Source organism: Chinchilla lanigera, unplaced genomic scaffold, assembly GCF_000276665.1.
Source record: "Chinchilla lanigera isolate Chin_1 unplaced genomic scaffold, ChiLan1.0 scaffold00060, whole genome shotgun sequence".
Classification (NCBI taxonomy): domain Eukaryota; kingdom Metazoa; phylum Chordata; class Mammalia; order Rodentia; family Chinchillidae; genus Chinchilla; species Chinchilla lanigera.
Window position 1 is genome coordinate 7,600,868 of NW_004955461.1, and position 15,499 is coordinate 7,616,366.

At 45.2% G+C, this 15,499-nt stretch overlaps 1 protein-coding gene across 1 annotated transcript in view; it reads left to right on the top strand.

Annotated features, from left to right (window-relative positions):
* The window catches only part of Tg (thyroglobulin), a 216,191-nt gene that overhangs the window by 113,600 nt on the left and 87,092 nt on the right, over nucleotides 1-15,499 (top strand). The window contains exons 38-41 of the mRNA XM_005398023.1: nucleotides 1,643-1,865; nucleotides 3,402-3,495; nucleotides 5,817-5,976; nucleotides 14,603-14,805. Coding sequence (XP_005398080.1) covers nucleotides 1,643-1,865; nucleotides 3,402-3,495; nucleotides 5,817-5,976; nucleotides 14,603-14,805 — 680 coding nt within the window. The remainder of the gene's footprint in view (nucleotides 1-1,642; nucleotides 1,866-3,401; nucleotides 3,496-5,816; nucleotides 5,977-14,602; nucleotides 14,806-15,499) is intronic.

The following is a 15,499-nucleotide window of genomic DNA, read 5'->3' on the forward strand; positions in this document are numbered from 1 at the left end:
GTTTGAAGTTTACATTGTCTGCAAACAGAATAGCTACACCTGCTTTTTTCTGGGTTCCTGTTACATGGAGGATTGTTTTCCATCCTTTGACTTTCAGTCTATGGATTTCCTTTTGAGTAAAATATGTTTCCTGTATACAGCACATTGGTCGATTTTGTATTTTAATCCACTCTGCCAGTCTGTTTCTTTTGACTGGTGAATTGAGGCCATTTATGGTAGTAACCTATATATGTTGATTTATCTTTGTCATGTTATTTACTTGCATTGGTTTCCTACTTTTTCTACCTGTTTACTAGCTTGCTATTCTTGATGGTTCCTTTCTACTGTTCTTGAAATTGCAGTCAGATTTTTCTCTGTCTAGAATATCTTTTAGTACTCTTTGCAGTGCTGGTTTGGCACTCATTATTCTTGTTTTCTTAAATTTCAAAACAATATCGTAGGAGGGTAACAATTGTTAGTATATTGTGTATTGTTATCTTCAAAGTTGTTGCTCATATTACAGGATACAGGCATGAAAAACTGATCAAGCAATATAGGCGTAAACCTTTCTTTTCAATGAGCTAATACAATCAGTCAGATAACTATCTTAACTATCCGTTTTTGTGTGTGTGTGTACCTGTAATCAAACTCAGGACCTTGCACTTACCAGACAGGTGCTTGTGCCACTGAGCTATATCCCTGGCCTATCTAAACTATCTTGTGTGTGCATGTGTGTGTGTATATATGTATTTTTCTCCTTTTCCCTTTCTTCTTTTCTCCTTTCCCCCATTCTAGTTTCTTTCTCCTTTTGAACATTTTCTTCTCATTTCACAATATCTATTATACATTCTGGCTCATATTTACTTTTTCAGCTTCTTACACTGTGGAGACAATGTGATGTTTACACATGTGAGACTGATTTATTTTATTTTTAAGTATGGACTCAAATCACATCCATTTCCCTATAAACATCTCAAGTATATCCTTCTTTATAGCTGAATAGTACTCCATTGCATAAAAATACCACCTCTTTTTTATCCATTCCTTGGTTGATGAACATTTGGGTTGTTTCCAAGATTTTGCTATTCCTCCAAAAACTAGGATTAGAGGTCCCATTTAACCTAGCTATTCCCCTTTTGAGTATTTTCTCCAAAAACTAAAAACATCATACCATAGCAATGTATTTGCACCCAGGTTTATAGCAGCACAATTTGTCATAGCAAAATCTTGAAAATTATATTCTTTATTCATCCCTCTTAGTATAAACAATCCATATACTTTCTCACAGAAATTGTTATGTTTGACAACAGGGCTCTTCTCCAGGCCAGCACTGATTATGTGTGCCCAGTGTCCCATGCCCAGGGTGTGGGGTGAAAGGTAGGGTGTGACTTAGCACCTCCTTCTCAATGGCACTGAGAGTCCAGGAGACAGTGAACATTAGGGGGGATCAGTGCCATCCTCCCCACACATCTGGTGCCAAATAAAGATTAGTAGGTTCTGCTATTTGTTGTTGAAAGCTAACTTGACTAGTCCTACGTTCTAGGGTCTGAATGGACTACTGACATTTTCAAGGTATGGGGAGCATGAGTCTTTTGCTTGAAGCTACTCAGGAAGCTGGCAACCTGAACGCTAACAGCTACCTCCCCTTTTCCTCTTTCCCCAGGCACCCCTTTGTTCAGCTTAGAGGCAGGGTCTGTGCCTTCTGTGCCCATAGCCCCTCATGGCCGGCTACAGGGCAGGTCCAAGGCCGTTCAGGTGGGCACTGCATGGAAGCAAGTGGACCAGTTCCTTGGAGTTCCCTATGCCTCCCCACCGCTGGCAGACAACCGCTTCCGGCCACCAGAGCCCTTGAATTGGACAGGCTCTTGGGATGCCACTAAGCCAAGGTAGGGCATGTGGAGTGTGCATCTTTGGTGACTTGGTAGCAGAGCCATGAATTCTGATTTGAGCAATGGATGGGGGGGTTGTTACTTAAAATGCAATTAAGCGCTGTCCCAGAGGCACCCCTCAGTATCAGTGCCCCACACAATTTTGCTCATGTCAGCTCTCTGTGGGGATGGATAGACCTGTGTGCTCTGCCCCTTGTGGGGATTCAGGGATCCAGGCCAATGGAGGCTCTACCTTCTCCAGTGTGTATCTTCTAAGGTCTCCCTGGACATTGATCCAGGACAGTACGGCTGTGAAAGCATCTGCAGGCAGGTTCCCATGGGCCATTCTGGAGACCAGGTACATGTCCCCTTGCACAGTTCCACAGTGATTATCTCAACCCCATGGTGACATCTGACTTTAATGGTGCTAGAAAGAAAATGCAGCATTGTAGGAAAAGTAAGTGAGCCAATGAAACAATGTAAGACTTGTTTTCCTCTGATTGGTAGAATATTATAAGTTTTCTTTTTCTATAAGCACTCATATCCTATGATTTCCTCCATTGAAATTTTTCATTTTAAATAGGTAATTACTGGGGAATGATCTTTGTGATGGTTTGTAATTAAAGTTCATTCAGGCCCTAGAAACAGTGCCCATGGTTGCCTTCCTACCCCTGACTGGTCTCCCGCAGGCATCCCTGTCCTGTAGCTCTGTCTCGTGGCAGTGGTACCCTCCCTGTCCAGTACTGCAGCCAGCTGGAATGCTGAGCAGGTTCCCAGGCCCATGGCCAGGCAAGGTCTGAGCTAGGCAACTCTTGAAGTTATCCCATGAAAAGCAGTGGTAGCCTAAACGGTGACAGTGACAGTAGTGACACATAGAGGCTTGGATCCAAGTCTGTTCCACCATTGGGAAATAAGAATAAATACAAATTAGAAAAACTTACCGTTGGCTGTACTTGGGGAACAGATGAGGTGATGGGGTCCAGTGGGTCCTGAGTAGTGAGTGAGTGGAGACCTTGGGTCATTGTAGCCCTGGGATAGTACAATGTGGGCAATGACTGAGTTGGCCTTTGGGGAAAATGACCCTGATGCTGCAGTTATGCAGGGACCCAGATATGGTCTCTACTCTTGCACCATGGATACTCAAACTGTCTGTGAGATGCTGGTTCTGTCCCCTAGCACTTTGTGCTGTGTAGAAGGCAGGGCAGATCCTTAGTCTAGCAGAGTCTGCAACCTGCTGACAGAAGTCCAACATCCTGACAGTACCCAATGTCCCCTTCTCTATCTCAGCTGAGGGATCAGTACACTTGCATTGGGGTCAGCATGTTGTCCCTGGGAGATGTTCCTCCATGGGCTGCTGGACAGAGACAGGTCTAGCCACTCTATGCCTTTCATTCTCTGACTTCGCCCATATCCTGAGGGAGTTGCCACAGAGCAGGTAGGAAGCCAGGCCTTGGAGTACAGCTGTGGGCTTTGCTGTGGAGGTAGATGGGGAGGCAGATGGAGTTTGCTTCCTTGGTTATTTCTATTGCAACTCACCTGGTCTGTCCTCTTCAGGGCCAGCTGCTGGCTGCCAGGCATCCGCACACCCACGCCCCCTGGAGTCAGTGAAGATTGCTTGTATCTCAATGTGTTTGTCCCAGACCACCTGGTGAGTTCCACTGCACCTGCTGTATTTGCCTTGAAAGCTCTCCTGTTAGAAAATGCCCTATCCCCATAGCTGCCAAAGCTCTCTGCTCACCTCCCCTGGGCTCTGCTAGGCTTGTGTTTGGAGAATGAGCTTCATAATAGACTGCCAAAACTCTGCAAGCTCTCATTGGCTGCATTAATAGAAATATGGAGCCTTGCATGAGGCGGATGATAGGGTGATACTGCCATTCTGCGCAGTGCTAGTCTCACCATAAACCTGCAGTGCTGGATTAAGTCCAAACCAGCCCTGCTACCTGCTGCTCCCTCACTGACCTGGAGGAGGTAATTCACATTTGTGTGTCCCAGCTACTTTTTCTGAAAGTAGCAAGAGAAATAGCCTTTGGCCTTCTCATGAATTCTAGAAGAGGAGATGCTGGATGGTTGGATGGTAAATTGATAAAATGTAGACAGATAGATTGTCCTCTGTTGTGAAGGTACAGACGTTAAAGCTGAGAGGCTAAGTAATTTAAGGACACCCTGCTGACAGTGGAAGTTTGGCTCCTGGGTCTTGACTCCAGATCCAGTGTTCCTCCCCTTAGGGAAGTTTCCAGACAATAAGAGCTTGGCCCTTTTGTCCTGAGCTATTCCTATGGCCCCGGCTTGGCCTTGGGGAGGAGTGCTGGCCATGGCAAGGATAGGCAGGGCTGGGGTGTAGTGACAAGCCCTTTGGGGGAGCACCAGTGTCCTGACACTAGCCTTTCTGCCATAGGGGTGGCTGAGCCTGGAACCTCTGTGCCTTATCTCTGTTATCAACAGTGACAGACAATGGCCCAGCATCCTTCTCTCAAGCTGGCACAATTATCCAGTAAAATCACTCAAAGCATTTAGGAAATATAGATCCTGTCCCTGACAGGACCCCATTGAGTGTCCGAGGACATTCCGAGGACCGAGGACCCCATTGAATGAAACCAAACCTCCTACACTGGCCTTACCTGTGGCCTTAAAGGGTCTTGTCGTTGAAGAATCCACAGCTCTGCCCAGTGGGGGTATTTGAGCTGGAGCATCACCAAGGAATGTGCCAGGGAGAATGTGAGGGAGGAGAGGACAGGGCTGGGTGCTGAGTTGACCCTTCCGCATTGGGTGTCTTAACTGAATACCCCAGCACTCTGAGTTTTGGTTTCTATCTCTTCAATGAGGGTGCTTATGGCCCTTGTGGCAGCTGTCTCATGGGTGGAAGAGCTGATAGACTTCCAGGTGCAGGAGCTTTGCACAGTCTTCACAGAGGGAGGGCCAAACCAAGGTCAGCCATGGCAAAAAGTTGGTAGAATCCTGTGTGTGCCACACCCATTATACCTAAAGTGGAGAAGTCGCTGCTCACGGAGGCAGGACCTTGCACAGGACACCAGTCGTCAGTGCTGCTTGAGGAGGGCGTCAGATCCCTCAGATGCCACTTAAAATTCTAATATGAAAAGCTTAGCTTAGGTTCAAAGCCCAGCCCTCTACGTCCTGGATGTGTGAGCTCTGATGAGCTATATAACAGTGCTAAGCTTCAGTATTCTTGTCTGTCAAAGGTGGTGATGATGATAATAATATGGTATCTGCATTGAGCTATGTGAGGATCAAATGAGTAAGACATGTAAACAAAACAGTGCCAGCCCTGAGTAGCTGCTTCATAAGCCAGCCATAAGTTACCAAGGTGGGGACTTGGCACAGAATGGTGTTACTGGGGACCCAAAGACATCTTTTGCAATAGAAGAAGGCCAGACCTGGGTGCTGGTGTGGCGCCATATGCACTGCAGTGAGCACACAGTGCCTTGCTTTCTGTGAACCTCAGTTTCTGTATCTGTGCACCAGGGCTCAGTAGTTGATAAGTACTGCGGACTGGGTGCCTTAACCCACATGATTTATTGCCTATAATTCTGGAGGCTGGAACTCCAAGGTCAAGGTGATGTAGGGCTAGTTTTCTCTGAGGCCTCTCTGCTTAGCTTGCAAATGGTTGTCTCTGGTGTCTTCTCATGGCCTTCTCTCTGTGTGTCTGGATCCAAACTCCCTCTTATAAGGACACCAGCCAAATGGGGTTGAACCCCACACACAGCAGCACATTTCATGTTAATCACCTCTTTAATTCTTTTATTTCTCTGTCTCCAAATACAGTTACACTCTGAGCTGCCAGGAGTTGGAGCTTCAGTGCATGAATGGGATGGGGGACACAATTCAGGCCACTGTATAGGGCTAAGTGCCCTTCAGACAGGGTTAACAACAGAAGCTGTGTAGATGTACAGTGTGGGGCCTCGTGAAAACAGGCCAGCCTCAAGCTCCCCTCCCCTTTTCCAATCCCCTCAGGCCCCCAACGCATCAGTGCTGGTGTTCTTCCACAACACTATGGAGGAGGAAGTCAACAAAGGACAGCTGACACTCGATGGCTCCTTTCTGGCTGCTGTTGGCAACCTCATTGTGGTTACTGCCAACTATCGAGCAGGTGTCTTCGGCTTCCTGAGTTCTGGTGAGTTGGTGGCATCAATGGATGTGTTGGTCAGCTTTCTGTTACTATAGCAAAATACCTGAGATTTTTTTTATTTTAAAGACAAAAAAATAAAAATAAAACAGAATTTCCAACCTGGGTAGTAGGAGAGTTACAATAATTAATACATTGTGTATTGTCTTCACAAATAGTTATTCAGAGTACAAGACATAGGCATGAAATCTTGCCCAAACAATATTAGCACAAACTTCTTTTCATTGAACTAAGAGAAGCTAGCTGTATAGCTATCTTAACTATCTTGTGTATAAATATATTTTTTCTTTTTCTCTTCCTTCTTTCCCCCATCAGAGTTTCTCTTTTCTTTTGAACAGTTTCTCACCAATTCACAATCTCTATTGTACATTTTGGATCTTATTTACTTGCTCAGTTTTTCATGCTAGTGAGGCAATATGATGTTTACACATATGGGTCTGATCTATTTCACTTAGGAGTATGGTCTTGAGTTATAAGAGGGAAAGTTTGTTTAGGCTTATGATTTTGGAGGATCTGGTCCATGACCAGTTGGGCCTGTGGCAAGGCAGCAAGTCACTGCAGCAACAAGCAGCAGAGTGTGATGCTCACCTCATGAGCAGGAAGTGAAGGAGAAGAGTAGGAACCCACAATGCCACATTCCCTTCAAGGGCTCACATCCAGTGATCTAGGGGCACCAAAGGCCCCTGCCTCCCCATAGTGCCATCTGGGACAAAACCTTTAGTACTCGAGCATTTGAGGAAAAGTCAATGACTATAGCATTGGGCTGCTGCCTGCCCAGCTGAGGCGGCCTCCCTGCCTGTGCCACCCATTTCTTCTCCAAGCCTCAGAGCCTTGCTGCTTTGGCTTCTCCTACATCTTGCTTGATGCACAGTAGAAATTCTGGCCTGTTTACATCCTCCTCCAGTGGTGCTAATACCCCTAGGTGAGAATAGTAATTGCACTTATTGAGAATTTACTGTGTCTTAAACTGGTCCAAGCACATTGTGTGTGTGTGTGTGTGTGTGTGTGTGTGTGTGTGTGTGTGTGTGTGTGTGTTTAGAAGAGAAAATAAAGGACACAAGGTTATAGGGTTAGGAATGTCAGAGCCAGACTTCACCCAGACCTGCCTTTTCCTGGGCAATGCTGAGGAATGGCCTATGCTCCTCTGTACAGGGAAGCTTTGGGACTTGGGGTGAGGGATGTGTGAACAGTGACTCCTACCTTCTTTGAATTTGGGTCCCCTAAACCTGTTCATCACCCTGGCTGTGCTCTCCATTCTCTGACACAAACACTTTCCATCCACGCACATCTTCTCCCACCTCTGCCACTACCTATGGTTAAGAGCTCACTGGGAATGAGGAGAGGGGTGGAAATATTGCTCAGAATCCAAAGAGCCAAGGGCCAGCTCTGCCCGTCACTGGCCATGTGACTGTACACCAAACCCTTTTCTCCTCCCAGCATTTGCTTTCTCCTCTGTAAAATGGGAGTCCAGAGTTAGTAGGAGTCTCAAGTAACAGAATACATGTGAGAGGGATTTGGAGATAGTGAAAGTGTTTCTAAGTCCCCAAGGACAAAGGCTGAGATCCCACTGCATTTCCCAAGGATCTAATTTAGACTTGAGATACCTTAATGAGCTCAGCACAGGCAGGTAAGCAGGAGGTAGAAAGACCAGCAAGCTGGACAAGACTAGAGGGCTTTGTTGTAGATGGACACCCAGCATGAGCAGAAGCCCAGGGGTGCTGAGGAGTGAGGTCTGAGTAGACCAGTGGCACAAGACCTTGAGAACTACAAAGAAAATTCTAGGTTAGACAGTAAACAAGAAGAGTCTTAGCCTATGGAAATGGGCAGCAGGTTAAAGCAGTGCACGGTCCAATGTCCATGTGGGAGACATGGATGAAGAGCAGAATTAAATTTTCCTGGGGGAGCCCGGGCAGCTGGGAGCCAATGGCTATGTGTGGTTTCCTTTGTCTTGGCTCTCCATTTTCTGTCTGATGTTGCATGAGGGTGAGAAAAAACTATGGTAACTTAGGTTTTCTGTAAAATTTGGGAGAGTATAAGAATTCTTCACATGCGAATTTATTTTCTTCTTTAAGGAGGGCCCCTTCCCCTGAGCTGGCCTTTCTGTCCTCACTCCATATGCAAGTCTGACAAGAGTATGTTGCCAGCAGCCCCTGTCCCTGGTGAGGCAGGTGACATCCAAAGCTCTGTGAGTTGACGTTGGTCCCAGGGAATTTTTCCCTAGACATGGCTGACTTTGGCTTAGGACATTTCCAGACAGAAGAGAGTGAGTTTCCATATGTTATCTGTCCCTGAGGGATACGTGGATTATGATTTCAGGACTGCAGTCTTAGTGAGAATTCCTACGCTTGCTGGAGTTGCAGACTTGTTCTGGTTACCAGCATGGGCAGCTTGTGGTAGCAATGGAAGCTTCCAGAACTCCCAAGCCCTCTCATTCCTGACTTGTACTAACACTGCCTGTTCATTTTTTCTCCAAGGAAAAACTATCAATAAGAGACAGGGGAAGTTATGGCCCTGGAGCACTTTTCTTTACCAGGTGTTTTGCTGGGGCTGCCTTGCTTGGTTCTCATGGCAGCTCTGTGAGGCAGAACCATGTGCCAGGTCTCAGAGGAAACAGGGAGGCTCAGAGAAAGGTGGAGGGGCTTTGTCAGCGCAGTCAGAGGTGCCAGAAGTTCTTTAATCTCTTCCAGTCACACACCAGCAACAAGAAACATGCACTGTTCCTGCACTGTAGTTTTTCCTCAGAGTCCAGAAGTGCCCTCTGGATTCTGTTGTCTTTGGATCTGTCTTGTGCCTTCATTTAGCCACAGTCCCCTGGCTTTGCTTGCTCCCTGGACCTCCTGGCACATCCCACGTCCTGAGCCTTTGGGTGTCTGACAGCCTGCCGCCCTGCCCCTCAGCATGGAGAGGAAACAAAGACATCGCTGTTTCTCAGGCCAGCTTGAAACCAAGGCACAGAGACCGTGGCAGTGTGGAGCCCCAGAGTTGAGACATATGGAGGCCTCTGTCACCGAGGGCTTCTACCTGTCACAGACAGGTCTGTGGCAAGCTCTGGATGTGCACGGAAGTGGCTGCCCTCCCTGCAGGACAGCCGTCCCATGGAAGGAGAAAGGGATGGGCCTTGCAGCTCTCTTAATTTCCCCAGTAAAACTGTGATGTAGGCAAAACTTGCCTTTCCATTGAAAGAAATCACAGATTTTATTATTTAGAGCAATTTTCAAAGTGCACAGAAAAACTGAGCATGAGTGTTCCCATGTCTTTTTCTCCCTGCCTTAGGTTTCCTCTATTATTAACACCTTTTTTATGGCACAGGAGTTATAACCAATAGTGATACATGATTATTCTCTGAAGTGCATGGTTTATGTCCTGGCTCACTTAATGTACATTCTCTGGGTTTTGCCAAGTGTGTGATGCTGTGTACCTACTATTACAGTCTCCTATAGAATAGTTTTAGTATCCTCCAACTTCCTTGTGCTCTAGCCGTTCATTCCCCCCCCCTTTTTCATTGTAAGTAATTAAACCTGTAGTTTAGAACACAGGTCTGGAAAATTGCTGGGCCACTTTGTGTGCCAGCCTCAGCTGAATCTGGCAGAACATGCAAGCTTTGCCTCTGAGTGGAGCAGGGTCCTGGAGTTACTCTGCAGGGCCAGTGCTCTATGCAGGTCTTTGCCCTTCCTTCTGTGACCCATGGCAGCCTGTTGTCCATGAGTGCAAGATGCTAGGGCTTGTGGAGTGGCTCCTCCAAGACAGCTGCCCTGAAAGGCCAGCCCTGGCACTTGCCTGGCACTTGTGGTCTGACATGTATTAGTTCTCCCTCTCTGCCCCTAGATAGACAGGGACTCTTCCCAGGAAGGACTGGACTTTTGTCATTTTCAGCCCAGCACCTGGCTGTGGCCAGCATAAAGCCACTGCCCTATCCTCAGCAGCAGCCCCTGATGCTCCCTGAATCAGGCAGGCAGTGGTTCCTGCCATCAGCCTCCCTGAAAAGGTACACAGCATCTGTTGCTGTGGCACAGATCACAAATGGTCCCCTGGGAGCCCCACATACCAGAAGAGCTACATTTGAGAAGATACAGGTGAAAGATGACAAGCAAAGGACCTATCAGGGCTGAGGCCAGTGAGACAAACTTACGCTATCTGCTGAAGACAGATGAACCAAACCCAGTATAAAAAAGAGGACTTGGTTCCTGTGGAGATGAGAAATCAGAGAGGAAGTGAGGGGCTAGAGGCAGACTGGAGGAGGCCATTTCCCCTAGTCCAGGCCCTGCAGATGGGGCAAGGGTGTCTGGCCCATAGGCAACTGTGAGGGGATTGAAAACAGTGAGTGGGTGCAGGGATAGAGAGGGAGACGGGGACAATAGGCCTTCCAGCCTCCTGCAGGATGTGGGGCCAGGGGAAGTGTGCTTTGGCTGGGGAACCAGACAGACGGCCAGGCCGCCCCCAGTAACCGCACGTTGCTATGACCTCATTGTTGCTGGGCATGCACAGTGTCCTGAGGGGTTCTGCTGTCCTTGAATGGAAGAACAAACAGTTTGATGGTGATTTAGGATTTGGGCTCCAGCTTGATCTTACATTCACTACTCACATCTAAATAATGTGTTTCACAAGGTTCTATTTCTTCCTGAGTAAAGGAAAGGGCTGGAGGAGAGGCTTCATACCACTACTGTTCATTGCCTGCCTCCTTTATGCATCTGGGCTGTGCGCCCTGTGGTTGGGATCCTGACTCTCTGGCTCGCAGCAGTGCCTGGATCCAGCGGAAGCCCGTTTCATCCTTGTTGGACAGGTGTCTTCTTGAACAACCCCACTCTGACCTCCTAGGAGGCTGTGGGTCTCAGAATGTCATCAGCACTCTTTTGTAATGCAGTGGGAAGTTGACATATGGGAAATGAGTGTCAGGGTTATTCTCCACTTGCCATTTTTACTGGCAGTTCAGGCCATGAATGTCCCTTCTCAGACTTGTAGTAGTTGGTCATACTCAGTTGGCACCCTGCTCTCCTGAGCTGCCTGAGACCTTGGAGGAAGCAAACACTTTCATCCTGAGAAATGGAACACAGGGACAATCCAGGAAAACTCATGGTGAGGATCATGTCAAGACAATGGCTTCACCAGATGCAGAACATGAAAAGCATTTGAAGAAATTCTGGAAATTTCTCCAGCTGGAAGAGTAATTTGTATTGTTAGGAACTCTGAGCTGGTGTTCTCTTCAGCTTTGTGAATGCAGGTTGGCCAATTACCGTGCAAGATTTTTCTCTCTTCTTCTATTATTTGGAAATATAGCGTCTTGTCAATAGTTTCTGATTAATGCTGAATCCTGCCCATCATAGCTGTGGTGGCTTGCGGAGATTTCTGCGGGGTCTGGATCTTAGGGAGGGCTCTGCACTGCTGTCCTACAGCCAAGAGTCATCAAGTGCAGTGGTGATGGTAGCCATGGGATCTGAAGGGGTCTTTGAGGGCAGAGTCATAAAAGAAGGTGTGAGCCTCAGATGAGATCACAGTGGGGCATGGGTTTCCAAAGTTTGATAGAGAAGAACAAGTTCATGGAGAAGACTGACAGGGAACATGCACTGGATTCACAGGACATTCAGGAAGGTGGTGGCATGGAGTATTCCCAAAGGCCAAGGAGAAGTACATGTTTTCACTATATTTTTTTTACCATTTCTTTCTTTTTTTGGATGATCTCCATTAGCTTTACATTCCAGTGCACCAGGGCCACATACAGTCCCAGTGCTTCCTTGACTCCAAGCCTATTTCAATCCTTCTCACCTAGATCCAGTAAAAATAACAAAAATCCACTAGGTGGTTGCTTCATGAAGTTCTTTGTGTTAAATTCTTATTAACTGGTTTACTTTTCCACAAACTCCCTATAAGGTAGGTGTTACTTTCATCCCTACTTTAAAGATAAATGCACTAGATGTTAGTCCTTTGTCTGAGGAATGACAAAATTTTTTCCCATTTTGTAGATTGTCTCCTCACTCTGTTGACTGCTTCCTTTGATGTGCAGCTTTTAAATTTGATATGATCTCATTTGTTGATTCTTGGTGCTAGTTCTTGTACCACTGGAGTTCTCTGTTCAGAAAGTGCTTGCTGACACCCAAGTATTCAAGAGTTTTACCTTTTTTATCTTTCAGCAAATTGTTTCTTTTTTAACATTTAGATTTTGATTTATTTTCATTTTATTTAGTTTAGGGTATAAACATCCAGAATATAAAGAACTAAAAATATTTAGACACCCCCAAGATAAAAGAACTGATGACAAATGAAATGAATAGACACTTCTCAGAAGAAGTAGATAGCCAATAAATAAATGAAGAAATGTTCAGCATCACTGGCCAAAAGAGAAATGCAAATTAAAACTACATTGAGATACTTATCCTACCCCACAAAGAATTACTATCTTTAAAAAAACCTAAAACTAACAAATGCTAGGGAGAATCAGAAGAAAAAGGAACTCTTCTACATTGCTGCTGAGAATGTAAACTAGTACAAGCACTACAGATACCAGTGGGGAGATGTCTCAAAAAACTAAAGACAGAAATTCCATTTGACCCAGCTATTCCTCTTCTAGGTATCTTCCCAAAAGATCTGAAGTCATCATATTGCAATGATATATGCATACCCATGTTTATAGCAGCACAGTTTGTAATAGGTAGATCTTGGAAACAGTGTGTTGATGAATGGATAAAGAAAATGTGGTATTTACACACAATGAGTTCTACTCTACCATAAAGAAAAACTTGAGGCATTTGTGGGCAAATACATATAATTTGAGAACATAATGTTAAGTGAAATAAGTCAGACACACAAGCTTAAACACTGCATGGTTTCTTTTATATGAGAAGCTCAAAATACATACCTATACTGTATAAATAAAGAGCAAAATAGTAGAGAAGTAGGAAGAAATTTAAATAATTCTCCAAATTCTCTATTAAGTTGTTTCAAAAATATTTTAACATATATGTTAATTTGTTTCATTTATACTACTATTTTCTCTTAGTTTATTAATAAGAACATTTTGTGCTATTATCTGTTTCTTTTCTGTAAGTCTTTTTTGTCTATGGCTTATATTCTGAGTAACATTTTAGTCTTTCTTAAAAAAAAATAAAATAATATATATGTATATAGAAGGATAGCTGGGATAATTGCACTGCTGATGTTTATTGGTGTATTGAAAGGAACAGTTAATGCTTACATTTTTGACAAATTTTGCATGCTTATATCTGGTAATCTGAACAACTGATGTGAAGACAACTATATGCAATATAACAACCATTGGTGAATCCCTACCATCTTGTTTAGTGAAGCTCTGTATCACTTCTAATGTTTTTTATTTTTTAAATTCTCTTTAATTGTTTGATCGATCTCGCATTCACACATCTGGTAATCTGAGCAACTTCACTGAAGATAACAATATGTAGTATAACAACCACTGTTAAATTCCTGTCATTTTATTATGAAACTTTGTATCATTTTTATTGTTTTTCTGTTGTTTTGCTTTTGTCTATGTTGCTTTTATTTTGTTATTTTGATATTTTCTTTAAAATAAAAAAAATTTTTAAAAATTTTTAAAAAATGCTCTGGCTACAGATAAGTAACTTGTGTACACTCATGGTCATAGCATCATTATTAACTGCATTATTTATCATCCAGTAGCCAATAGTTGGAAGCAAGCCACCTTCTCACCAGTGTGTGACTGCATAAACAGAATATGTTGTATGCATACATGAGATACTATTCAGTCTTAAAAAGGAAGAAAACTCAGATACATGCTACAGTGTGCTGTCCTGAACCTTAAGGATATTATACAAGTTAAGCCACACACACACACGCACACACACCCCTTACTGTACGGTTCCACTTATATGAGGTACCTAGAACGGTCAAATTCTTAGAGACAGAAGGTAAAAGGGCAGTTGCCAGGGACTGGGGTAGAGTTTCAGGGGCTTTTGATTTTTTTACTTTTTTTCGGTGCATAGTTTATTACTATATGTTTGAGATATATAATAATTACATTCTAATTATGAAAAATTACATTCTGTATCTGAATAATTACATTGTCTGAATTATTTTAGTACATAAATAGAAGACTTTCAACAGATAGTTATTAATTATATTTAAGGAAAAAAAAGAAAAAGATACCAGTCTTCAAGGCCTGAGGATGAGGCAGTGGGAAAGACTGGGATCACAGCCCAGCCTGGCCCGGCTGACGTTGGAGAGAGCTACTTGCCGTAGGTCTGGGACTGGGCAGGCCCACCTCCTCCTCCCCGATGGGCCAGCCAGGTGGTGGAACTCAGCACATACTCTGACCCAAGCAGCAGCCAAGGAATGGCACTCGCCCATCACAGATGGGAAAGCTGTAGCTCGGAGAGGCTGATAGGCTTCGGTTCTTCCGCAGTAGCTAGCAAAGGCTAGAGCTGGCATGCAAGCCAGGTTGTGTCTGACTGTAAAGCCCCTAGTCTTCCCGGTTCCCCTTAGTGTATGTGGAGCCCCTTGTCCTTACCTAGGGACCAAGCACGCAGATCCCATGGAGAAGCCACACGCCTGGCATAGGCAACACCATGATTGCGAAATTCAAAGCTGCAAAATCCAAAAATGTGAATCACTTTTCCCTCTTCTCTAGGGTCCAGTGAGGTGACTGGCAATTGGGGACTGTTGGACCAAGTGGCAGCTCTGACCTGGGTGCAGACCCACATTGGAGCATTTGGTGGGGACCCTCGGCGTGTTTCCCTGGCAGCGGACCGTGGAGATGCAGATGTGGCCAGCATCCATCTTCTTATGACCAGAGCCACTGGCCCCAGGCTTTTCCAGAGGGCCTTGCTGATGGTGAGTAGCGTGCCCTGCCGTCATTCTGCCCTCTAGTGCTCTTCCAGCCTTTGGACACCAGTTGGTTTCAACTGCTCTTCTCTTATACTTTGTGGCAAGCATGGTTCCTACTGTGGCCATTTTTCCAGATACTTGTGGTAGCAGGATCCTGAAGGGCTCCTCTGGCTGCTCTGTACTCGTGTTCAAAGTGCTAGAAATGCTAGATGGCAAAGTGTCCCTGTCTCCTGGGAGAGCCCCACTAGGGTTTGATGTTCCTGTCAGTGAGTGGAAGCCAAGAACAGGACTCATATGAGTCCGGATTCTACCCAGTGGTTAGAAGTGCCTGTTGGATGAAGACGGAGGTGACGATGGTGGTTGAGTGGTAATGATGATACCATGATGTTGATGATGACAGCAATTGTGATCAAAGAAATAGCTCAGCTGGCTGAGCACAAGCCCTAACATCCATTGTTCTGTCACTGACTAGCTTTGAATTTCACCAAGCATCTGATTGGTCAGGGATACTTACTAAATGCTAGAAATTCCATAGTAAATAATGCATGCCCAGTTCATAGGAGGCTTGTAGTCACTGGAGCAGGGGTACAAATACTGAAACAGAAACTGTGCTTAAAAGAGCATCTTAGGGCAGCTCAGGAAAAGGAGGAGGCGTGAGGGAAGGTCCCCTGGTAAGGTCCCCTGCTGCAGGCTGTGTGGG